General features: G+C 50.9%; 10 protein-coding genes across 10 annotated transcripts; 4 read left to right on the forward strand and 6 right to left on the reverse strand.

The window, feature by feature from the left end:
• Positions 1-2212: 2212 nt before the first annotated feature.
• On the forward strand, positions 2213-4170 carry CPAR01_08070 (isoamyl alcohol oxidase; the record flags this gene model as incomplete). The annotated part of the gene is made up of 4 exons (XM_060492339.1): positions 2213-2520; positions 2594-3682; positions 3735-3939; positions 3997-4170. The coding sequence occupies 4 exons, from the start codon at positions 2213-2215 to the stop codon at positions 4168-4170; spliced, it is 1776 nt and encodes a 591-aa protein (XP_060348709.1).
• Positions 4171-4605: 435 nt separating this feature from the next.
• Positions 4606-5424, reverse strand: CPAR01_08071 (NUDIX domain-containing protein; the record flags this gene model as incomplete). Its single annotated transcript, XM_060492340.1, has 1 exon — positions 4606-5424. One exon carries the CDS (start codon positions 5422-5424, stop codon positions 4606-4608), a length of 819 nt encoding a protein of 272 aa, XP_060348710.1.
• A 1029-nt stretch (positions 5425-6453) lies between these two features.
• On the reverse strand, positions 6454-8981 carry CPAR01_08072 (calcium-translocating P-type ATPase; the record flags this gene model as incomplete). Its single annotated transcript, XM_060492341.1, has 3 exons — positions 6454-6775; positions 6831-6920; positions 6973-8981. 3 exons carry the CDS (start codon positions 8979-8981, stop codon positions 6454-6456), a joined length of 2421 nt encoding a protein of 806 aa, XP_060348711.1.
• Positions 8982-10348: 1367 nt separating this feature from the next.
• On the forward strand, positions 10349-10928 carry CPAR01_08073 (uncharacterized protein; the record flags this gene model as incomplete). Its single annotated transcript, XM_060492342.1, has 2 exons — positions 10349-10501; positions 10548-10928. 2 exons carry the CDS (start codon positions 10349-10351, stop codon positions 10926-10928), a joined length of 534 nt encoding a protein of 177 aa, XP_060348712.1.
• A 1653-nt stretch (positions 10929-12581) lies between these two features.
• Positions 12582-14274, reverse strand: CPAR01_08074 (uncharacterized protein; the record flags this gene model as incomplete). Its single annotated transcript, XM_060492343.1, has 2 exons — positions 12582-14050; positions 14115-14274. The coding sequence occupies 2 exons, from the start codon at positions 14272-14274 to the stop codon at positions 12582-12584; spliced, it is 1629 nt and encodes a 542-aa protein (XP_060348713.1).
• Positions 14275-14831: 557 nt separating this feature from the next.
• CPAR01_08075 (uncharacterized protein) lies at positions 14832-16704 on the reverse strand (the record flags this gene model as incomplete). The annotated part of the gene is made up of 5 exons (XM_060492344.1): positions 14832-14933; positions 14988-15764; positions 15821-15939; positions 16001-16241; positions 16297-16704. Coding segments are annotated over 5 exons (1647 nt in total), but the record flags the coding sequence as incomplete, so codon positions are not given.
• A 592-nt stretch (positions 16705-17296) lies between these two features.
• CPAR01_08076 (thiamine pyrophosphate enzyme) lies at positions 17297-19042 on the reverse strand (the record flags this gene model as incomplete). The annotated part of the gene is made up of 1 exon (XM_060492345.1): positions 17297-19042. One exon carries the CDS (start codon positions 19040-19042, stop codon positions 17297-17299), a length of 1746 nt encoding a protein of 581 aa, XP_060348715.1.
• A 1817-nt stretch (positions 19043-20859) lies between these two features.
• On the reverse strand, positions 20860-21015 carry CPAR01_08077 (uncharacterized protein; the record flags this gene model as incomplete). Its single annotated transcript, XM_060492346.1, has 1 exon — positions 20860-21015. One exon carries the CDS (start codon positions 21013-21015, stop codon positions 20860-20862), a length of 156 nt encoding a protein of 51 aa, XP_060348716.1.
• Positions 21016-23552: 2537 nt separating this feature from the next.
• On the forward strand, positions 23553-23858 carry CPAR01_08078 (uncharacterized protein; the record flags this gene model as incomplete). Its single annotated transcript, XM_060492347.1, has 1 exon — positions 23553-23858. The coding sequence occupies one exon, from the start codon at positions 23553-23555 to the stop codon at positions 23856-23858; it is 306 nt and encodes a 101-aa protein (XP_060348717.1).
• Positions 23859-24020: 162 nt separating this feature from the next.
• Positions 24021-24641, forward strand: CPAR01_08079 (cell wall protein PhiA; the record flags this gene model as incomplete). Its single annotated transcript, XM_060492348.1, has 1 exon — positions 24021-24641. The coding sequence occupies one exon, from the start codon at positions 24021-24023 to the stop codon at positions 24639-24641; it is 621 nt and encodes a 206-aa protein (XP_060348718.1).
• Between the last annotated feature and the right edge of the window lie 354 nt (positions 24642-24995).

Consider the following 24995-nt stretch of genomic DNA (forward strand, 5'->3'; position numbering starts at 1 on the left):
CCTTTTTCGAGGGAATCGATGAACGTGTCCAATCAGTTCGTACTTCCACGAGCTTGTCTTTATCTGCAGGAAAGGGTGGCAGTTAGCACCTTACGTGTGATACTCACAACCAGTTCAAGAAATAACTAAACGCCCTGGACGCCCCCGCTTTGTAACACTCAAGACGTGAGAATAAGCTTTGGTGGTAAAGACATTCTATGAGAGATTCCATTTCGGGAAGAGACATCGCTAGTGCTGACGCTCGGCACCCATGTCTTTGCTCAGACAGCTGTGCTGAATAGACGGGAAATCTGTTGGTATCCGTATCACAGGATGATTGGTTCGAACCGTGGGTTGACGAAGAGGTCAATTTAACTATATGATCTTCTGCGTAGGTGTAAAAAGGAAGTTCCAACCGTAGGTTGGGCAGGCCGCGGTAATCGTAAGTAGGGGCCGTAATTGGCCCCTGCGCGGGCACGCTTACGTCGAGGTCGATTTGGACTTCCAATCCGACAAAATCGTCGCATTTTGGATCAACAGCGAATCAAACTGTATCTTACTTCTAAAGCCGGAAAAATTGAGTTGACAACACAAGTTGACAAACACAAGTTGACAAACACAAGTTGACAAACACAAGTTGACAAACACAAGTTGACAAACACAAGTTGACAAACACAAGTTGACAAACATAAGTGGCCTTTGTCATTTCTTGTCGTATCCGAGCGAAAGATCAACCCATTGGGCAGACCGTTTCTTGAGCCGTGTGTTGCTGTTCGCGGACACCCTGATTTCTTCTCACTCATCCATTACCGATGGTGAAGAGAGAAGACGACGCGCTTTGCGTCAAACCATTAGCCTTTCATTTACTCCAAAGCTACAAGCGAAAAGCCTTCGCTGCCCCAATGTGCACATGCGGCTTGCGGATGCGGCACGCTGTGCCAAGTCGGCACAGTGCCTTTGCTTATCACAGCTTTGCGTGGGCCCCTAAAATATCGCGAGAGTCCTCTTTCTCGGTGAAAGATCGTTGTCGGCTCCGAAACCCTGCTCCCAAGGTCTTGGCTTTTTTGGGTTACGACGGGTCAATGCGACCTCGACAGCTTGATCCAAAAAGGTCTCATAGCTAAGCCTACAGACAAGAGATGGCTGACAGAACTCTGCCCCAGCTTTAATACAACCACAGACCAAGCCGGAGGGAGACTTCACGATGTAAGCCTCGAATTAAACTATGTCCACTCAAGTTCCAACTCAATTCCTTATGTCCGCAAAGAAAGCTCATTCAAAATTACAGCACACCCTGGAATTTTGGAGTCACTTGCTGCATCGGGCCTGAAGTCCATTCGGGGATAGCTCCATCAGCCGTCGGGGATCCCACTCGGTTGCATCTACCGGCAAAACCCCCCGCCTTGTTGTGCAGGTTTAGCTGTCAGCGCTAATAAAGATTCTCTCTTTTATTCGTCAAATCGAGGGCAATCTTTAATATGAACCTGTCAGGTCTTGGGGCCGTCCAACGCCGCCCTCGGGAACCGCTCCTTACCCGCTGTTGGCTGGGTGGGTGAAGACAGCCTTGTTTGCCTTTTGCATCGTCCAATTTCTACTATTCCTCGTTGTCTAGCGTATATTGATAATGTGGGACATATCGTTCAAGAAACTTGAGATGCTTGGTCCGCTTCCTTGGCTACATGTAACTGCACATGCCCTTCCATGCGGAAATGCTCTGGTGATTGTTTCCGGCAGCACCACCTCTGTTCTGTGCGTGATAGCACATCTAATCATTACCAAGCATGGATATTTGATGCACGCAAGTCTACTTGAAATGATGTATCACGAAACTTGGCCCGACGTGCATGCATATCACTCTTGAGCATCAGACGAACCGGGCAAGACTTTAGCAGGAGGGTATAGCCCGAGCGGCGTAAGTCTCATTTGGTTGCTAGCGGGGGCGAGCTGAGCATTGCAACCTAAACTAGGTTAATAGATTGAGTCGCATTCTCGAAAGCAGCCTGCACCTTGGCAGCACTAGGACTTGAGCCTGGGCCAAAGGGAGGCAAGAGATGGAGCCGAAAGATGAGCATGGGGAGGAGGGGAAAGTCGGGGCTCCAAGACCTCACGCTGTGTATAGAAGCGAGACCCCGGTCAGTTCTGATGATTATAAATGAGGTCTTCTGACCGTTGGCGTCTGGTGAATGAGGCGTTACTCAAGGTCATCCGGACTCTTCAAGGACTAGTTGTCGCCATGGTTCAATTTTCAACAATCTTGCTCAGCCTGGCGGCAGTCACCCAAGGCGTCTTCGCCGCCGAGCTGGTGCCCCGTAGGTGGCAAGGGAAGCAGTATGGCTGCAAATGCTACTTTGGCGATACATGCTGGCCCAAGTCTAATGACTGGAACCAGCTCAATGCGACGGTCGAAGGAAACTTGCATGCTCACATCCCTCCCGAAGCTGTCTGCCACAACACCTTCAACGGCACCCTCGGCACAATCCAAACATACGATGCGGCAAAGTGTGCTGAGCTTACTGCTATCTACTCGGATGAGCAACGGTCGTAGGTCAACTCCGTTTATCGTGTTCGCTGTCACATGGAAAGCAGAGAACTGAAGAGCTGATTCTCGTCCAAGAACGGATCAACTGGGTCTTAACCTGTGGAAGTACTTCACCAACGCAACATGTCAGCCTACCGAAAACCCCGAAGAGCCTTGTACGCTAGGCAACTATGGTGTCTATGTTATTGGGGCGACCAAGAAGGAACACATCAAAGCCGGTATCGATTTTGCCAGGGACAACAACCTCCGCCTCATCATCCGCAACACGGGCCACGACTTCATCGGACGTAGTACCGGTTGGGGCGCCCTCATCATCAACACTCATAGTTTCCAGGACATCACTTTTACCGGGCAATGGACCGGTCCCGGTGACTACTCCGGCAGCGCTGTCACGCTCGGCGCCGGAGTCCAAGGCCGCGCCCTGCTGAGGGCAGCCAATGCCCAAGATCCTCCCGTCGTCGTCGTCACCGGTGAGTGCCCCACCGTAGGCGTCGCCGGAGGTCTCGTTGCCGGAGGAGGCCACGGCCCTCTGACGACACTGCACGGCATGACTGCCGACAACGCACTCGAGTTCGAGGCCATCACCGCCGAAGGCGAGTACGTCACCGCCAACGCTGACGAGAATCCTGATCTCTTCTACGGCCTCAAGGGCGGCGGGCCTTCTTCGTACGCCGTCGTGACATCAGTGACGTTCCGGACGTACCCCGAGGAAAAGGCAGCCGGAGGGGTTTTGTATATCAATGGAACCAGCGGAGTCAACGAGACAACTTTCTGGGAGGGAATTCGCGTGTTCCATAAATGGTCTAACCATTTCGTCGACAGTGGTTTGTACGTTTACTGGGAGCTCGGTCCGATGATGCTCAATGTGCAACCGTTTGTGGCGTTTGGGAAGACGCAAGGGGAACTCGATGTAATCATCAAGCCTATGCTTGACGAGCTCAAGGCCAGCAACGTCCCCTTTGAGTCTTCCACCAAAGGCTTCGGCTCATTCTTCGCCCTTTACACGGATCTTTTCCACGACGAACAAGCTGGCACCAACGCCTTGACTGGCGGTTGGATGTTCAGCCACACTGATGTTGAGAAGCGGAACGACCAGATCGTTGATGCTTTCAGGACTGTTGCCACTCCCCGAGAAGGCCTATCTGGTTTCATGGTGGGACATTTGTGAGTACCTTACCTTGACTTTCGCCCCTGAAGTAAGTCTAACTTTAGACAGTTGGAATGCTGGCCATGCATGGCCGGTGGCAAACAGTGCGACACATCCAGCCTTCAGAAACGCGACCAACTTCATCATCAGTGTCATGCCGGTACCCATTGGCGCCAGTCTTGAACAGAAGGCTGACCTGCAAGACGTTTTGACCAACATTCAGGATGAGGCCTTGAGACAGGCTGGTCCTGATGGATGTACCTACGTCAACGAGGTGAGTTCTGCTGAATTTGGTCATAGTAGGAGGAAGATTGACTGACCATGTTATCAGGCTGATCCCTCCCAACCTAATTGGCAAGACGCTTTCTGGGGCCCGGTCTACCCCACGCTGCTTGACTTGCGCAAGAAGTGGGACCCCAACGGCATCTTCTATGCCGTTGCGACTCCTGGTACAGAGGACTGGGAAGAGATCGAGTATAACACGAGACTTTGCAAGAAGCTTTAGACCATAACAACTGTAGGACCCGGTTCCTGCCTTTAGTCCTCCCAAGGTACAAAATGAATAAAAAACCACATATGTGTTGGTTCATAGTCTGAGTAAATGACTACAAGGTGGGTTTGAGAGGACGAGTTCCTGCTGTCTGTATATTTTGGTCGCTGTATTGAATATATGTACATGACAATTTGATACAATACCAGAGACTTTGGTGATGTTCAATGACCACATTATTGGCCTTCGGCATGGCTATAATCCGTTGAACTCAAGGTTCAAATGTTGCCACTTTTCAGACCCTCAGCACCACAAGCAGCCCAAAGTCTCTGATTTCTCATTTTCTATTCTGACGAATCGTCTACAGTGAATCGAGCCTAGCATCCATGTAAACCATATATTCTACCTGGGCAAGCTCGCTGAATGTTCGGCGGACTCACGATCTATCATCTAATCTCTTCGTTCTGGACTGGTTGGTACCGGGAGATGTCGCCGCATCCTAGTGACAATCTCCAGATACTCATCATTATTTTCAGAGTTCATGATGTTGTGGCGGATAAAAAAGTCGAGCATGACCAGAACGCAATTTGGCTTGAATTGCTCACCCAACATGGCATCCTTGACCTGGTCAATCGTCATCAGCTCAAACCCGGAAACCTCATCATCGCCCGGCTGAGGCTCGATCGACTCAGGCAGCTCAAGATCGTAGACGTAAAGAACAGTCGGGAAAAATGTCCCCCTTTGCTTGTTCAAGCTGCAGTACGTTACCGCTCCAACAGCTCGAGCATTCTCCTTGACAAAGTCCGCGGGCAGCGACGCCTCCTCCGTCGCCTCGGCGATGATGCAGTCGAAGGGTGAGTCCTCGGCCTTGACGCCGCCCGCGACAGTAGTATCAAGTAGGTTCGGGAAAGTGAAGAGGTGTGCGCTTCTTCTCGGTACCCAGATCTTCATCCCTTCGCTCGTTCTAACATAGGCCGTCATGTGTGCCCCGCGCGACGAGATGCCGAACAGAGGTGCTGGAAATCGCTCAATCGACACAAAGTGGTTCGCGCCAATGATTCTGAAATGCTCGCTGTGGAGCTTGTTCAATGAGGGGAAATATTCAGATGCAATGGCGGCATCGACGACGCGCTGGAAGGCAGCTGTGCGTGTCTTGCCCGGGTCCTCGTCATCTTTGGTCGTTGTGTTGAGTAACTGCACTACACGCTTGTCGTGGTCGACGTGGAAGTCCACAGTCCACGGCAGACGCTCTACGGTGCTTTGGACCATGAAGCCATGGGGCCTAGAGTCATTTGGTAGAAAGAGCTTGTAGAGATTGTTGAAGTCAAAGTCCAGAGGGACTCTGGAAGGCTGTTAGAAACCCGATTCATGAGGGGGATTTTAGTAATTGGGTCACTGAACTTGTCGACTTTGTTGATCAGAGGCAGAAAGCTTTGAAGGCTCTGAGATTCACTGCCTTGTAATTTCGTCATTATCGATGTTCAATTGTAGGAAGGATGCTAAATTAAGGTACTTGATGGATCGATGTGAACGGAGCGGCGTTGTTGACTGTGAGAACACAATTCCAAGCGTGAGGTGACCCCACCCGCAGCGGATGACTTGTTGGGGTTAGCCAACTTGCCGCCCAGCCGCAGTGCAAGCGGGGCTCGGCCACACATAACTTTGGCATGCTGAAAAGCTCGTGATTAGGAAGTTCTCCAATGCAACATGTTTGTTGTACTTTACGAAAGCGGTGTGCCATCAAGGATCCCAATTTATCCCCTGTCACGGACAGAAAACAAGATACTGACTTCTGAGTGAAATATCAAGTGTTTACTTGGAATTTAGTTACGAACACAACCCTCAGGCAAAATGCAAGACCATGTCTAGTGCAAGAAAACCAAAAACGTTTGTCGTGAGCCAGCTTGTTCCCTATGGCGTGTCCAGCTCGACACGCTAATCAGGTACTGTTAGATACCTAGGCCCCAGAGGCCATCAAAGTACTTCTCATCGTCATCGATTCTCTCACGAAATGGGCACTCCTGTATTCAGTGCCTCTATTTTATATCGCTTGGCCAAGGTTGTTTTCGAATAAGCGCGCATGGCTGTATGCCTGCGATGGCGGTAGCCTGCGATCAATCCATCCCCAATTCTTAAATAGCTATCAAGATGAAGGAAAAGAAAAGTGCCAACAGTACGTAGATATAAAACAATGATAGTATCTCCTTCAAGAGGCCGTGAATTATACACCAGATTAGCGTCAGACAATGAAATACCAAATACATAGCCGTAGTGCTAGACCTGGTCGGCCTGCTGGTATTAGGACGATGCTACCTCTGGAGGAACCCCAACCATAGCGGCGACACTGATAGCGAGGGCCGTCTGGTCGGGCTGTCTGCCTAAGGTAACGGTGGCCACGCTGTTGCCGTCAGGAGTTGGAGAAGCTTCTCTATCAAAAGGTTCGGCGCCCTTTGGGACTTCATGGAAGACGGCTTCATAGACTAGGAAAAAGGAATAGGCACAGAATGTCAGGACGATCGGGCCGTACAAGGTAAAGGTGTCTGGTAAGGGGGGCGCCCCTGAAGCCTGAGACATAGCCGTAGTGAAGTGCCCGGCCGCCATAATAACGCAGAACAAGTAGCTAGAGTCGAATTAACTGCTGTCAGATGTTTTCCAAATCAAGCGTCAAAACTTACAGTTGCCTCCGGTGGTTGGCGTTGCGCGGGATGCGCCGAGTTTGCTGCCAGAGGTATACCGAGAAAGCGGTGGCCCAAACACCGTACGTCCTGGGAAGATTTATCAGCAATCTTTGTTCAGAAAGTGGGCATGGAGGCTCACAGTTCCCATGACCAGACTGGAAAGCCCTCTGAAGTGCGAAGAGGGATTACGGTGACCCCTGAAACGGTGGATGTGAACCCTGAGGCGATGCGCAGGCCCCGAGCAACTCTGACAGCGGCGGCCGTTAACGGCAAACCATAACATGCGAGGAATATTCCTACGGCGAGCCTTGGTTTGAAAGAAGAACGACTTCGATGTTGCCTGGCCGGACTCGAATTTGTTGGTTTTGAGCCAATACCAGTCCATTCCGTACCCATAGAAGCGGGGCCGTGCCGCATGGAGTCCGCCAGTATCGACAATGTATCTGACTCAGTGATGGCCCCTTCCGGGAAATTTGTGGCGAGAGACTGGTCCAACCTGAAGCTCGTATCACAGTTGGTGTTGGTGTGTAGGAGGAAGAATGACGGTTTAACAGCATCCGTGTCAAAGATAGTCTCAGATTGAAACATATCGATGCAGAAACGGACGAGATTGAGAACTGAGACAAAGAGCAAGCTGACAACACAGCAGTTGATCCTTCTCGAGATCTCAGGCAGAAGGTTGGTATCGAGGGCGAGGGTGATACAGAGGGAGTTACTTAGCTGGCTAGCCATGAACATGAACCGGGCCAAGGCACGCGTGTCGGCACTCTCATCATCCCTCACAGACATCATGATCCGTCTAATATCTGACCGTTGGCCGACAGCCGTCACGAGGACTGTGCAAGTGCCTTGGAGGACCCTGCTTCCTGATATGATGGAGTGGTCGAGGTAGGCCATCGCTGTGTCTTCACCATGGTTGCCCAATATCTTGCCCGGTATTTTCTTCATAAAGTCTGACTTGCCGGTAGCCCAGGATTCGCCGCATATGACGTTGTATCCATCGATGAAGATCCCGTCAACCGGGACCAGATCGTAAGGCTCCAATGTAAGAACGTCGCCGACAAGTATGTCGTAAACTGGAATCAGTGTGTGCTTTCCAGATCGGATGACTTTGATCTCGCTATCATTCCTTTTGCGGCTCCACTCGCGGAACTGGCATTCGAGGGCACCGATAGCCATGACGATGAGCACTGCGGCCATGATGGCGACATGTTTGCCCCATTCGAACGTCAGAGTCCCTCCAGTGCTCGCGGCAAACGGTTGCAAGAGGTAGGGGGCGATTCCGAAGGTTATTGCCGCAATAATTGTGACAGGTATCAGCGCCTTATCGCTCGGCACCATCCGCATAAACTTCAACGGCAGTTTCTCTTCCGGCGGCAACCGTCTGGTTTCCCCGAATACTCTCCTGCAACACTGCAAGTCGTCGGAGTTGGTGTAGCCTTGCCCCAGATTACTTTTTGCTTTCCCAGAGGCTTCATGTACGCCGACAGGGCTCTGGATGTTGACATCTTCGTCGCTGAGACCAAAGCGCAAGTCAGTCTTGAGGCCCTTTGCAATACCTCGGAATCCGCCGAGAGCATAGAAGGCCGTCAGGCTCTTTGGGTTGAACATTTTGTTGAGCTGGCCTGGCGAATAGAAGAATGGGTTGTCTTCCGCCTTGAATGGGACCCGAGATTGGGCACAGGTAGGGGGTTCATGGGCAGACTGGTACTGAAAGGTCTCGGCGGTAGCACTCCCATCAGAATCTAGTTGCAGGCGATCGAGGTGTGTCATGGGGTTTTCGTGCTTGCCAACGGCGCCCGGTGATGGAGCAGTTTGTCTAATGCCATTCTCACACTGTGGTCCCGACACGCTGATGGGTATCGGCGAGACGCCACTGACAAGGGGAGATGTGCGAATGATCATGGTCCATAATGGAAACTGTTCCACGTCATGGAGTGATGGCTGCTTGTAGGGGCCTTCTTCGTTATATTCGAAGATCCTCTCACAGTCGGCAGAAGAATCATCGCATCCGTCGACGATACGCTGGGGACTAGTGATGTCGAGACTGCCTGGTTCGTGACTCTGGATACCAGTGAAGCCCTCGAGCTTGTCTGGGAGAAGGTGGACTTTTGGCGTATGGCCGAAGCTGTCCTCCAGCGGGGACATGACGAGAGACTTCCGCCGCGGACTGCGCTCGTATCGCTCGTGGACTGGGTTTAGCTTTCGATCCAGGGGTGTGATCGCAATGGAGTTGCGGTGCGATGATCTTGTCGGGCAAGAGATGGATAGATGAGAACAAGGGCAGGAGGGAAGAGAGAGGTTGACGTAGAGAGACAGAGAGGTGAAGCGAGTTTGAGAGATAGAGAGAGAGAGAAAGAGAGAGAGAGAGAGAGGGAGATGGGGGGGGGGGAGGGGGAGAGAGAGGGATGGAGTGGAAGTGAGAGATTCCGAGAAAGGAGGAAGGAGGGTGATGGTGACAGATGCAAGGCGGACTTGGTCTAGAGATGCTGTTCGGGTCGTTGTCGGTAGATGGTAGCCACTGAGTGCTACAACTTTGCTGTCGCCCTGTGGAACCCCCAACGTCTACATTGAAAGCCGCAAGACACTGCAAGTCGGTGGTACTTCAGCAGGCCTCGTTGCATACGAGAAATCCACCGGTAGAGTGCTGAAGGGATTGCGTTCCAAAAGAAAGTCACTTTCACCGCCCGAGGAAGGCGAGCATTTGTCTCTTGGTAGGGCCCGTGGTGTGAGGAACGTGTGTAGACAATATGGAAAAAGTAATGCACCGCCCCAGAGAGAGCCAAGAGAATTTCGACGTCACTTCGGTTCCTCGTCCCATTGGATACGGCATCTATTGAGATGGTTGCGTGGCGCTGTCTCCTTTTTGCAGTTTGGGCGCCACGAGCGGAGGCCTCAGAGCCTGATGGTTACACAATGACAAGAGAAGATCCTGACACAGCCTCACCGTGCCATCACTTCGCTATCACATCTTTGCCGGCGCCCATTTGCTTCTTCACCTCTCTCAGACATCCAAGAAAACGCTTATTACTTCAAAGATGATCGAAAACTCGCTGTCGACCTTGCTTCTGGCGCTAGGGCTGTCAGGACAGGGCCTCTTCGCGATTCTGTTGGGCCGGGCATCGTGGACGAAACGAGAAGTTGATTTCCTTCCATCAGCAATCGAAAGACAGTGGCCAGTTGACAAGATAGTCCACGAAACGCAGACAAGTAGAGATAACATGTCTGTAGCGACACAGAAGACGCAGCTTTCCTTTCCCCAGCTGGACCGATCTCTGCCAAAGCGCGGGGCAACAAGGGCGACGACAGTGCAGACTGAAGCAGTGGGGGCAACATCGACGAAGTGAGTAGATTGCGGCGGATCGAAATCTAGCGAGACTCAGTATTGACGTTTCCTTCACAGAAACGGACGTGATCCACAAGACCAGCCAACGTCATCATTCACAAGACTTCCTTCCGTGGACTTAGGTTGGACTTGGTGTAATTGCGAACATGTTTGGCTCGAGACGGGGGATATGACTCCCTCAAAGCGCCGAGTACCATATAAAACTGTCGGCCTCGTCTGCTGCGATATGTTCGCGACGTTTGTTGCAGGCTCCGCGGCGATCCTGATGAACCAAGTTTCCAGGATGACAGGAACAGACATGCGACGACCGCTGAGCGGAGAGGTAAGGCCATGACCGCAGAATGCCGAGAAATACTGACGCGACGCAGACTTCGACTGGCTGTGAGGCTTCTTCTTATATCGTTGATTTGGGTTGCCGGTTAGGAGCAATAAGGTCTCTCGAATGGAAGTGGGCGGGTATCGTCGCCATCGCCTGCTACGGCATCGCTATGAGCGTCCGCTACTCCATCCCCACGAATGGCAAACGACATCATGATTGGGTTATAGTCTCCGCATGCGTTCTGGGGATGATGGCGGGCAACCTGGCCGGCATGGAGCCGCCAGAGGTTCTATTTCAAGTCCTCCCGGGCCTGACACTAGCTTCCCTTCTGCTGTCCTCTTTCATGTTTGATGCGGCCGATCTTTTGAAAGCCCGATCACTGAATAGGCTAGTGGCAATGTCAATATTCCAGTCGGGACGGATAGCTTAAATTCTCTGGTTGAGAACACAGGCCTTCGCGCCTCCTGAGGTTGCGAGATATAGATGGGTGAGTTCCGAGGGTCTTTCGAGTTTCTGTGATATTTCAACATGTCTTTCGCAAGGGCGAAGCGTGGTGGTCTTGGTCGCGCAGGAAGATTCGTAATTAAGGGGGAAGGAGGGCTTTTCGTATGACACAGGCTGTTTGTACACCCAGTATGTCTTGGAGGTCGTCAGGGTATACGCACAGCCAGGGATTTGAACGTTGGCATCCACTTCAGCAACGTGGTTTTATTTGTGAAACGATGAGTGAATGAGTTGAATACCGAGCATCTGGGTATTTAAATTGCTCTGGATGTTCAGACACGCGGCTGGGTATGTGCGTGAGGGCCGGAATATGAAGTGGCGTGACTGATGTCGGTTGCTACATATTCTTGACGCCAGCAACAGGCATTTTTTCCGTGAACGTTCTCAATATTATTTTTCGTTGCGACGGGGAGCCGCATCGGCTGCCCCGGGTGCAGTGGTTAGATGTGAATGTGTCATGAAAGAGGAATCATGAGGGAGTTGCCCGAGCTTGGGCTTGGGTAGATGGAAAGTTAAGCTATTCCAAGAATGCCCAGGCGGCAACTCATGAAGACTATAGGGACGTATTGGTGGGTTGGCTCTCTGACAAAGAGACCCTAGACATGGTCGGAATGCTCTCTCCATGTGTTGTGGGTGGGCTTCCAATCTGATCCTCTTTGGTCGCCTTTCTCTTCTCTCGCCTGAATGAGCTGCGGCGTTATTGTGGCATGTTGCTTCCGACTTTTTCTCCAGTAGCTTATCAACAGTTCAATTTTAGGCCCCTAAAGTATTCTTCCCTTGTGCGAGAAATGCAAGAATCAAGGTTGGCATTTATAGAACCGACAGATGTTTCTGCGGCCGTACTGCATACTTGCTCCGTTCTAGCTCGCTGGTTCTGCAGATGAGATTCTCCATGGTCCTTTATCTTGTTCCGGATATTTCTGAGACTACTGAGTAGTTTGTGTCTTCCTTGAGATACCTAAGGCTACGTCAATGTCGCCCCGTTAGCTCCTTGAAGAAGGACGTTCCTGCTTTTTGGTGTCCGCGCTGACTGGTCATCGTTACCCGCCTCCCGCTCTAGAAGACTAAAAATGTCTTCCAATACCCCCCAGTATGCTGGATATTCTTCTATTCCCTTCCTCTTGTTGCGCATCTCCTGTCGGAACCCTTTGACAGGCAGGCGCCGCATCCGCATGTTGTTCAAGGAGCATGGGCATACCGGACATCACGGCTCTTTCTCTAGCCCCGCCAGACTTTGAAGAGGGGAGGGATCAAGCAATGATGGATGAAGAAGAAGTGGGAGGGTGGGTGTTCGGCCTTTTGTAGGAAATCAATTTGATTCTATCAAGGTCATCTGCACACTCTTCGATGGTGCCACTTATTATCTGAACGCTCGAGTTGTTAAAGTTTTCAGTGATGATATCAAGGTTGATGTTACGACCCGCGCGGCCGACGGGTTATGCCGTAACGCCTAGATGAAAGAACTCTATTATACATTTTGATGCCTAGACTATGTGACAGATTCCAGTGCCATCTGTGCATTGTCTGACCGAGAGCCAGACTGGTCTCGACACCATAGTCTCAGGAAAAGCTATAGTCTCTACGATACCACTAAGCTGGTTTGAGAATTCGGCTGTCCTGTTTCGAGTCGTTCCGCTAATTTCACTGGTAGTCTTGAAACTGTTCGCTCAGAGATGGAAGATAACGTGTCTCGAATCAGTCGTTGATGCGAAGCGATCTGAGCAAACGACCCTGCCATTATCAGGGGCCATGAGAGCACTGAAAGACCTCTAGAATTCTGAGATGTATCTTCGAGTCTCTGAATGAAATCGCTCATGCACGCGTTGCTCTTCTCTCTCCACCATGTCTGGCAAACTTCTTGTGCCACCGGGGATGTGTAAAGATGTACCAGAAGACCTGTCCGCCATAGACCCCAGACTCTCCGGACGTTATCACTTGCTTCAGAACCAGGAGGAGGCTGCCACGAGATGATCTGCGACTCGATTGCTGCCAGTTGTATAGCGCGTTCAACGTCGTCTTTAATACATCTCTTTGATGCCGAAAGGCGTGCGAGCTGGGGCACAACTAACAGGCCTGTGACGAAGGCTGTTTGAAGTAAGCCGATCTGGCTTCTTATTCCTCCCTCATTATCCAGATCCTCAAGCTTGGCCGCGAGTTGGAACATAATCGCTACCTGCTTCTCTACGTCCGAGGGCAGACCTGTGGGACCCTCGCATCCCCATGTCTCAGCTCGTATGTAGATGCACGCCCTGAGTAGGAATCTGTACAGAGTTCGATCAATCTGATGAACGGACGAGGGAAGGACGTTGAGTATAAGATGGGTGGCAAAGTCTATATGGTGACTTTGTGTGCTGCCAAGCGTTAACTCCAGCACAGCCATAAGTGTAGTGGCTGCGCATAGAAACACAGGTCGCTCGTCCAGCCCAGCTTTGCAAATAATGATCCGTATTCTGATAGCCTCCATAACCTGGAAATGGCATAGCCTAGACAGATGTAGCGCTTTACTCGTCGGGTCTCGCATCATGTACTTTGCGCTGCTCAGGGCGAGGGCTGCGCGCATGACCAGATCGTCAGCGAGGACCAAAGGCATCGTGTACTTGAGAAAGAGGTCCAAGTCAATGTCATCAGGCGCCATAGATGGCATCGACTGCAAGACGAAGTGCTGAAACAGTAGCTGAAAATCGTCGGTATCTGATCTCAGGGTCGAATTCAGAATGAATGGGATATGCTGGATCGTTGGCGATACGTTGATAGTGTGAGCGAGGGTTGCGCCATCAGGGGTGGACTCAAAGGCAACCCCAGGGGTAGTGGGATGCGATCTCCTCTTCAATGATGACGATTCGCTCAACAACAGGTCATCGAGACTACAATGATCATCGGCTGCCGTTACTGACGAGATATGCTGAGTGACAGACTCCGGCACAATCTCATCTACCATCTCTGTGGGAACATGGGCAACGCGCTCACAGACAATACCTGAATCGGTTGTCGAAAGACCCCTGTCTTGGATCTTATGTTGCCGTCTCCTCGAGATCTTTGAGGTCACCGCTACTCAGAGTCAGCTTTTCGAATCTTGAACACCATTCTATCACAAGATTGCAGCTGCACCCACCATTGTGTGCAGGCGCCGTCTTGACTTCTTGCCAAATGTCGGGCCAGACACATTCAGTTTGTTTCGCAACACAGAAGTAACAGTCGGGACGGTTTTCATCGCACTTCTTTTTCCTACTTCTGCAACCCAGACACCCAGTCTTCTTACGCTTCTTTGTCATAATGAAATATGCGCTTGAGAAGCTGGGCGAACGCGTAAAGCCACAAGCGTGTATCGAAAACCTTCGGATGGATATCGTCAATGATGAGAACTTGCGATAGGAATCGGTTCCAGTTGTGGCAGGATAACTCAGACGTCTTGATCAGGAGGTCAATGTGAATAAATACCACTATGCCTTCTGCACACTGAGTGGAAAGACTCGCGCCTAAGTTGAAACCTGGCTATCCCATCGGTAATTACCCACTTGTCCCACTATGTTGCGTCGTTCAGTGCACGCCAGTGGTAGCGGGGCCTCCGAGCAAAAGCAACTGATCTTCATTGCAACACCAAAGAAACCGACGGGATGACATTTTTTCCCTGTACATAATTACTTACTCATACAACATGATCAATCTTACAAGGCTGCAATGGGCTGATTAGGAGGTCCAGAATCCTAGTTCCGTTCCCAGCACTATAACGATCTGTAGTCAGAAGACTATAAAATATTTCATTCAATGTTCAATGCCATTAAGGGCCAATACGTCAATCTAGTCATGGGTTGATTGGCATCTACAAATCTCAACTCCTGCCGGATTTGGCCAACTTGACATGGATGTTCTTTTGTCTCACAAACCACGCGTTCACAGTATCCCATTCCTTATCTGGATAGCTCAAACTGATCTAGAAGTGTGGAGCTGTTAGTCTGATTTCTACCAGTTTGGATGTATTCCTCACATCGTAGGTATAGAGAAGAGTTGGAATCGCTTTATAGATCTCAAGCAAGCTGATATTCTTGCCGATACACGTACGTGGTCCGGCACCGAACGTGAATGTTGCTCCTTGCATCTCTGCCTTCCGAATTTCATAACTTTTGAGAGGTTCGTGTTCGCCTTGCAGCCATCGCTCCGGCACGTAGGACTCGAGATGATCGCCGAATGCAGGATGACGATGCATGACCCATGGGTTGATACCGACAATGGTGCCCTCTGGCAGGAATGGGCCATCAGGAAGCTGTATTCCGGCTTTAGGAACAATTCTTTCGAGTAGCAGGCCGACTGCGGGATGAAGTCTGAGCGCTTCTTTGATAGCCGCATCCAGGTACGGCAGCTCTTGGCTCTCTTTCCATGTCACCGGTATGGACAGTTTCCCTTTTCCTCTAGCCCCCATAATTTCCTTCATGACTTTGCTCAGAGTCCAGGGGTTCTTAAGAAGGTAATAGAGCACCGCTCGTAGTGAGATTGCTGTCGTATCTGACCCAGCGTTGACGTTGCTGAGTGTCCATGAGAAGACCTGACGGTCATCGACAACCTGTGAGTGCGTATGTTTGGTTTCCAAGAAGCGAGTAAGGAAGTCGCGGTGGGAAGGATTTTCTACTTTTCCCTCGGGGCGATGAAGACGCTCCTCGAGACACTGACGCGCGAATCGAGCGACAGCTCCGGTCGACCCACCACCAAATTTGCGCTTGATCGGGTTCTTGATGAAAAGATGATCCAACCAAGGTATCTGGCCAATCTGAAGACATAGTGTGTCAGCGACTTACTACTCATTTTGCTCTTTATCAAACTCACCATTCCTGCATAGTCAACCATCTTTTCCAATGAAAGCATCACGTCACCGACGTCTTGGCCTTGCTCGAGAAAACCGAGCGGCTTGCCAAAGGTCAACTCCCCAATCACATCGAAAGCATCTAGTTTGAGACGCATTGATGTCAGCTGCTTGATTTAGAGTCACTAGGCTGTATCACCTACAATACTGTAGCCATGTCGCGAGATCCAACTCCTGTCCAGCATCGGCAAACTCGTCCAACTTCTCCAGCAGCTTTTCTATCGTGCTATCAACGAAGGGCTCGAACTCGGTCAGTGTACTCATAGAATAAAGACTTGAGATGGGTCTCTTGATTTTCGCATGGAAATCTTCGTCGAGGGTCGTAAAAAGGGTTTGCGTCGGTTTGCCGTTTGCCAGCTGCTGCTGTACCGCATAGAACTCGGTCTAGAAGAAGTATCTCAGCAAACGCTACGAGTTCTCCATGGCATGTCGAACTAACCTTGCGGTATCCCTTGTTTACACCATAAATTATCTTCAAGGCTTCGAGATTTTGGACACTGACTAGATTTGGACCAAGTCTCACGTACTGCCCGTATCGTGCATGGAGCTTGATGTGTGTCTCATGAGCCCTTCCTCGCGCTACATCAACGAACCTCCATATGTTGGAGATCTTGGCCAAAAATGGGCCTGGTATCTTGGAAACTCCTCTTCTTACGAAGTTTCGGACCAGGTGAATCGCTAAAATGCCCACAATCAGAATGGGAAGATGAGCTGAGACGGATGCAACAACTTCCGAAATAATGGCCATTTTTGCTATGAAATGAGGATGGAATTGCCGTGAAGTTGAGAAATACTCGGTAATGTCACTGGTTCGGTAGTTGAATTGTTCAATTTCTTGTCTCAGAATTTTGAGACGCCGGAGGCGAAAAGGTAGGGATAGAAGTACAACGACGTCCTTTTAGCAAGATAATGTTCATTCGGCCTCTCCGCGTTAGCCAATTAGCCAACATCTTCAAGAACAACGCTTCCGATTCCGAGATTCGCTCCCACACGGGCCGTCTTCACTGTCTTACTGTATCACTTTGGCAACTGCCGATCACCCCGCATCTTGTCATCGGAAGTTCGGAAATAAAGCTATAAAAGGTATATTCCGTATTTATGTATTCAAGGCGTCAACAAGCCTTGTCTAAAGGCCACTTTGTAGCTAAGTATTCTTTTGGAAAAGCTGAAGATGCGTTCGGCCGCACAAGCAAAGCTCGAAATGTGAACGTCTACAATAAATCCCATATACATTGTGCTTCTTTGTTGATAGCAACTCATATCTACTGCGGCATATGGGAACCCCAACTGAGAGTATCGTGAATAGGTCAATATGCCGACTTCAATCCTTGAGACTATACTTTCTGTGCTTGCCGTCCCCCTCTTCTCGGAATCAATTGCATGTTGAAGGCCAATCGGGAATCTTTCTTGATACGCGTATCGTCTATCAACTACCCTGCCTATGCTTGACCATCTGCAATTCTCTCCTTCTCCTTCTTGAGTAACTCAAGCAGGGCGCCCGCCGGCGCGTCATCAAGGTCCATGAAAACCTCCACCATCCTCAAGCCCTTCCCGTCCTTCAGCTCATCATCCTTCAACACTTTCTCCAGCTCACCCCAGGTCTTTGCAGAGCCTGTATATGTCTCTGAATTGCCTCCGAAGAAACCCGGCGCTTGCAAGTAGCGCCAGCGGGCAACGTCGTTGTAGGACTGATCCAACCCGTGTATGCATCGTTCAATGGTGTACCCGTCATTGTTAAGAAGGACGATGATCACGTCAAGATTGTGGCGCACCATGGTAGAGATCTCTTGAACCGTCATCTGGAAGCTACCATCGCCGATGAAGAGAATCGTGCGTGCCTCCTGAATTTCGTGGTATTTGGATGACTCGATCAGTTCTCGCTGCGCTAAGGCCGCGCCTTGCGCAGCAGGAAGCATGTATCCGATGGAAAGCCAAGTTGTCGGCAGGAACATTCTAGTATGGGGCGGTAGGGCAAAGACTCGAGAGCCATGGCCGGCCGTTCCCGTCTCTCCGAATATGATGTCCCCTGGACGCAGGAAACTGGACGTGAGGTGCCAAAACTTGGACTGAGTTATCTTCTCCTCACTCTCCACCTCCGAGAAATTCATGCCGTGGTCTTTAGGAAGTTCTGGGTAAGGATCATAATGATGAATCTTGGACTTTTCGAGTTGTCCGAGAAGGGAGCTGATTACCGCTCTAATGGTAACATCGCGGAACGTTTGGTCCGCCACTTTGATGTTGTCGCTGAAGAGGATTGTTACATCCGGCTTGGGTATGCTTGAGAAAGCATAAGTGTTTGTCGAGCTGAAATGAGGACCGAAGCACAGGATCAAGTCCGCCTTTTCGACGAACGTCTTGACGGCAGGATCGGCAAATCTACCTGTGTAGATACCGTGGTAATTTGGCAGACTCTCGTCGACCAGTGACTTGCTGAAAGCAGTAGCCCAGGTCGGCCAGCCCGTCACTTTCACCAGCTTCTCGGTCTGCTCGACGAGACCCAACGGCCTCGTCTCTCCATCGACGATAATCATGGGATGTTTCGCAGCGTGTATCTTGTCCATGATTGCTGCGAGAGCAGTCTCGTCGGCCAATGTTGGCACAGCATCGGGAAGCTGAATCGGTGTATCTAGCCTATCGGCCGAAACCGGTACGGCAACCAGATCCTGAGGAATTTCAATGTAGACCGGACGGCTATGGGCCAAGCACTGCCTCAGTACCTCGTCAATTTGACGCGGTGCCGAAGATGCATCTCTGAGATTCGCCTGCGCAACGGTGACGTGAGAGTGCATCTCCGCGAACCGTCTGTAGTTTCCATCATTGAAGCCGTGATGCATCAAGGTCCTGCTATCCTGTAGGACCCTAGAAGGCGTGCCAACGATGTGGACCACGGCTGCGCGTTCAGCATACGCCCCAGCGACAGCGTTGATGGCTGAGAGCTCGCCAACGCCGGATGTCGTGATGAGTGCCCCGACGCCCTTGATACGAGCATATCCATCGGCAGCGTATCCTGCATTCAGTTCGTTGACGTTGCCGACCCATAGTAGCCCTGCGGGTTCGACATAGTCGAGCAAAGTGAGGTTGAAGTCTCCTGGAACACCGTGGATGGCACCTATGCCGAGATCGTGTAAGCGAGTGAAGAGATACTCCGCGAGCTTGACGCTTGAAGGTTTGCGAACTTGAGTCATGTTGAGGGCGCTTTGGGGGCCAGTGCTAAGGTCTATGGAGGTGATGGAAGGATGAAATACCCAGGTAAGCTTGACCCCTCATATCCACATACACTGAGACTTGGTCAAGCTTCCCTTTTCAACGTCCCTTGGTTTTCCCCTCATCTCAGGTCGAGAGCTATGTCATAGCGAGATTTGTGGGCCCTGCAAGTACAGATGACTTGCATGTTTCGGTAAAACATTCCCGCCTATCCGTACAATATAACGCTAAGTCTGGCACCTTCACATCTACAATAGAAAGACACCTCGTTGTCTACAATGAGATCTATGTTCGTAACAACAGGTAAGGAGCTGTGAGTGGTCAAACTCAAAGATGACTGAGAAATCACTCGACGAATCGTTATAATTCAAGACGCTGACTGGTACCAGCTCTCCCCAAAAGCTTAGCTCCTTAAGCCACGAAGCACCAACAAACCCCGCCAAATACCTGGCACAGTTCCCCGCAAGATAAGCCGAGGCCCAGGTTCCAGAGCTACCTGTATTAGTTCAAGACTTGCCAGTCTTTTTAAGCCCATCCTTGCTGTTAAAAGTGTTCCTGCCGGTTAGCATCGGTATAAGTGATATCTTACCGAGTTGATGTATCTAGTTCAAGATTTTCCGCAGCTTCTATTCAATATCCCAGATTCGGGCCATTGCGATGTTGCTGCTCGCTTTAAGCTCTAATTCTAGTCTGAACTCTGGTGTGTGGGGGTGCTTGTCAACTTCCTCGTCAACCAAGTCGAGTTGACTTACACGCTAGAAGCCTTCGCCCGCGAACTGCGATATGATCTTAATCTTGGGGCTTAAGCGAATCTTGAGGAAGCGATTACATCTTTTATGAATGCAGCTCCGAGATGAAAGATGCGTTGTAACTTGTCGGTCTGGCTCTCCACCAACACGTGACATATTGGGCTACTTGGTAATAATCGAGAGGGTCTCTCGACATACGCATGCATTGGCACAGATCGATGAAACTAAGACGATGGTCAGTTTGCTCATCGAGCTGTAGAGAGAACAATAGTTTAACCAGAGGTTCAGGGCTGGCTGAAGCTTGTGGAGGAATCGAAAAGAGATTTTATCGCCTTGGAGAAACTCTTAGATCCTAAGTTTAATTACGAGCTTGCCGTTAAGGTTAATTAACTGCAGGTAGGGACCAGCTTGTAGGATGTCAATCGTCTCTAAAGATTCGTCACGTTAAAGTCAGTTGACTGAGAAACAACGGAGAGAGGAATGAGTCGATTGACGTCCTACTGTTGAAACACACGCTTCTCAGCACGACAATGAAATAGAAAATCACTCCATCAAACCCCTTTTTGTATCAACCGGAATCACCGAGCTTGAATGAACGGGGCACAACTCTTGAATAGAGTCTAGCATAACTCCCTTCAAGTCGGAGTTGGTCAGAGCACGAGACAATGTGCGACGTAAGAAGCGAAGTTTGCAATGGCACCGATTGAGTTGATGGTGAAAGCGAGATGAGTGTCATCGACACATTTGATGTCGAAATCGGATTTTGCAACTACCATGGCCAACTGATCTGCAGGTTAAATGTAGCAAATAAGATCTAGCATCCGAAAGAAAACGTAATCCATGTGAGTAATAGCGAGATCGAGTGCAAGACAAAGGGTCACTGTAATCGTACAATGAGTCCTCCACGACGAAGCTTCGAGGCTTCGGCCATTTACGTCGTCTTCCAATCACAAACAGGAATCCGGGTCTCTGTTACGGAGCAGTGTCTAAATCCGTGTCGATGGTCAGGTTCCTTAGCCCCTCTCGCGTTCCTGGAGGGCTTCTCACGCCTATCCCTGAGGAGCTTGAAGCTGACAGGCCAGGGCCCAGATGAGATTCAGACAGCAAGCCTGCTGTGAGAACCTGTAAGCGAGCAAGACATCGGTGATCCCGTCTCTATTCACAAGGGCTATTTGCAGCGCAATACGGGGGTGGATTAGTTTCATCAAGCGAAGGAGAGGTGCATTGGATGCTCCGGGGCTTCGGACGCTTTTCCTGCGCAGGCCATGCCGGCATGCGGCACCGTGGGCAGGGGTCCCTGAGGAGAGAGCATGGTAACCATTATGTTCACGAAAATGATGCTTGTCTATTCGCGAAGCGCATGAAGCAATATAGTACCTACACCAAACGGATCGGAAGCACAATGATCTTGAGCTTCATTTCAAAATTTGTTTCTCACATCCCATGGCAATGAAACGACATACAGGAACTTTTGTGGCACACAACATTTCTCAAAACACAACCGCACCGTTTCTGGCGCCTCGAGAGGACGGTGCGTCTTCTCGATTATGTTTTTTCGTTCATTTCGGTAGACGTATATCGCAATCTTCAGAAAAGTCAGACGGCAACCAAAAAAGGTCCACGTCGATGTGGTTAAAAAACCTTGGGGAGACTTTGTCTCTGAAGTCTGATAACACATTGGGGACAGATGAGACGTGATGATCGCAACGTCCATTAACAACACAAAATTGATTGTGCCCCAATGAATGAGTCAAGTTGTGCCCTGGGCGTTGACAGTCCTTCAGCTTTATTGCCTGATACCTGTGCCCAACCATATTTTCTTCTGCCTACCCCGTGTCTATCCCTATCTCACGACTGGGCAGCGGGCTGCATGCAGTCTGTGAAACTTCTTCTCAACCGAACATTGCCTTCACGAGAAATGATCGCCCATATCATGCGCGAATTTAGATAAACAGCTGGATTGTTTTGCGTTGGTCGATTTGGATTGGTGATCGACACACTGTGCTGCTTAAGCTTGGATATTTTTGGAGACGCTTTTAGTGCAGTCATGGATGATGGATCATCTACATACACTAATCATGACCATGTCCTGGAGGGACTGGTAGATCACCAGCGGAAACAGAAAAGAAAAGGAAACCATCGGACGAATGCAACGCCGTCTAGATTCGATGTACACAATCTTCGGTCATGCCCATGCCGTTGTGCCGTTCTAGAATAGTCTCCAATATTCTCTACATGGGTCGAATGCTTCGCTGGTCAGGTTTCCGGGGCTTAGGGGGTGGAAAAGAAATAAAAATGCGCATCAAGGTTGGAATAACTGGGTATATGCGGGATAAGGGTGGGAACAACGTCTCCATGTCTCGTCCCAACTTGAAAGCTTCTGGGGCAGCAGATCGTCCGAACACGGCCCTTGAGCCATTTCGACGGATTTCCCATCAGGCCATTGCAGTGACCCATGAATCGAACTGGAAGGCCTCTCTCTGACAAGCAGTTCGGGCACCGTCAGGATCGAGTTGCACCGAGAATGGCTTACTTACAGACACGCTCGTTTTTGTCTCTGTCAATGTTTCGCCCAACGCTATGGAAAGAATCCCAATGACGATGGACCGTGTTTTTCTCCTGGCAAGCGCACGAGTCACTGCGAATTCGCCCCCCGAGCTAAGCGTGCCAAGCGCTTGACGCAGCAGCTGCTGGAAGAAGCTGTGGAATATTCTCCGGAAAAGCACACCTAGCACCCAAAGAGATTTTAGCGGATCGACCTGGCTTTGCCAGCCCTTGACTCGGCTATTAATAGGATAAGGTTCATCGGCGTTATCGAGAGCGACGCTGGGCTGGCGTCAGTTTCACTTTGATGGACCCTTGACTGGGAGCAAGTGACTGACTTTTTAGCGTCCTTGACTCTCTGTTTTTTCTTGTCGCCTCTCTCTCCCCTCTGGTCGCCTTGTTGGCCGTTTCGTTTATGTAAAATGTGTTGATCGGTCGGGAAACGGGTTACCTCTCGCTTCCCTAGCCCCGGAGGCTCTGCTCTGAGCAAGAGTTACATGCTACGTTACGGCGCTTGGCCCATACCTTTTAGCCGTTTGCCTCCCGGGGAGTTAGACTCTTCGCAGCTCCTCAGCCATGTCGCCATGAGGAAAGCCAAGACGAGTCCCAAAGAGACGGCTCCTGTCTAAAATGCCTAAAATGTCTGAAAATAGGGGACGTGGGGCAGCCGGTCGTTTGTTTGTGACATCACTGCCCACCTCTGCCCTATGTTAAGGCACCAGGTGGTATGTGCTGGTCACAGCATAACACGACAGATATTGGTCTGGCAACTCTGGGTGGCTGGGGGGCGCAGCTTTGTGGTTGAGTTTGTGTGCGATTCAGCAGGACCAGCCACCGCCAGCCTCTCGCTCTCAGCTCTGCCTCTTTTCTTCTCTCTTCTTGTTTCCCCATCTTTCTGTTATTGTGTCGAATAGGGACCACCGGTTCATCCATCATCCATGACAATGGCTGTGCTAAATAGAGAACCGAACCAATCGGCACCCTCACCTTCTCCTTGGCCGGCTCCGTCCTCCCGAGGCCGCCGGTTGTGGCGCTTTCAATTTCTCCATCCACACACACACTTTGTTAGTAAACGTGCAGAGACCGAGGTGCGAAGGTCAACCAAAATCTCGGGGTAGAAGCAACGGGTTTCGCGGGCGGCGCAGACGGCAGCGCTAGGAGGCGGGATGCCGCATCGCCAAGTCTCTCCGAGGGTACCATGCCATGTCACTCACCCTCGCCTCCCCTTGCGAGGCGGCTCCTCTCGTATTTGTCCGCGACTCCACTGCGAACCACAGGAGGCAGGGCTCATGATGTCAATCAGGCTCCGCAGGTATCCCTGGCCGGCATTACGAGAAGATCTTCGCCCCGGCAGTGCACACACTCAACTTTGGGCACTGGTTGGACTGGCGCAACCAACGCGACCTCGCTTTCTGCACCCCGTGATTACGAGATGATCATCGAAACGGGGTCCCCTGGACTCCTAGAGCTTTCTGGTGGCACCGCAGCAACCAGCATTCTGTGATGGTCAACCCGAGATATAAGACGAGCGACGGATCCCCTCCTGAAGGAACTTTTAGAACACTCATCTCACCACATTCAACAACCAGCAATCTTAATCACAAAGTAATCATCCGACCACATCAGTCTTTACACCCACAGTCACTTCAAACACACAACCATCAAAATGCAGTTCACCAACGCCCTCGCCGTTGCGGCCTCCCTCATCGCCACCGTCTCCGGCGCCGCGGTTCCCCAGCTCATCACCCGCCAGAACAACGGCACCACAAACGGCACCGCCCCCGGCCTGCCCGCCGACGCAAAGTTCCAGCTCATGGCCCTCCGCTCCGCCAGCGAGGTGCACTTCTCGACCTTCCAGGCCGCCAAGAGCTCCATCTTCCTCCAGCTCCCCAACCAGAACGCCACCTGCGACAGCACCGAGGACGACGACTCAGCCACCTTCTACCTGAACCAGGATGACGGCGGCCTCTACCTCTACGCCGCCTCCGCCACCCCGCAGCAGCTCTACGCCGACCGCTCCGGCATGGGCCAGGGCAAGCTCGGCTACACCACCGGCGCCCAGCCCGCGCCCCGCAACGGCGAGCGCACCGGCTGGAAGATTGACCAGTACGGCGACCTCACCCTCGACGGCGCCAGCTTCCTGGCCTGCCCCAACAGCATCGAGGACAGCTGGTCCGTCTGGATCTCTTCCGGTGTCGCCAACCCTGCCGGCAACACTGACTGCCTTGGCATTGCTGTCCGCGCCGTCCAGATCACCGACCCCAACAGCTGCAGTTACACTTCCTAAGCGGTTGATTGATTTGTTTGATTTCTTCCCCTTTCACGCATTTCTCATCAAATTGGCATCGGTATAAAGGCATTGGGACTACCCGGATATATCCATAGAATGGCGAACACATGCATTTGTGGCATAGCAATGTCATCACGGTCACTCCGTTATTGGCACCTGTATATTGTACTGTAGAGGGATTTGCCTTCTGTGAACATGAATTAATATGTCATTTTCAACTTTACTACTCTATCTTCCCGGTGACTTGTCGTAATCTTGAAACATTGTTCTCTTGAAGGACATTCAGCGCTCACCAAATCATACGGCTACTGTACGACGATAAGACCAGAAAGAAAGAATTGGTGACTTTGC

This window comes from Colletotrichum paranaense (assembly GCF_030867605.1).
Source record: "Colletotrichum paranaense strain IMI 384185 chromosome Unknown Scaffold_6.1, whole genome shotgun sequence".
Taxonomy (NCBI): domain Eukaryota; kingdom Fungi; phylum Ascomycota; class Sordariomycetes; order Glomerellales; family Glomerellaceae; genus Colletotrichum; species Colletotrichum paranaense.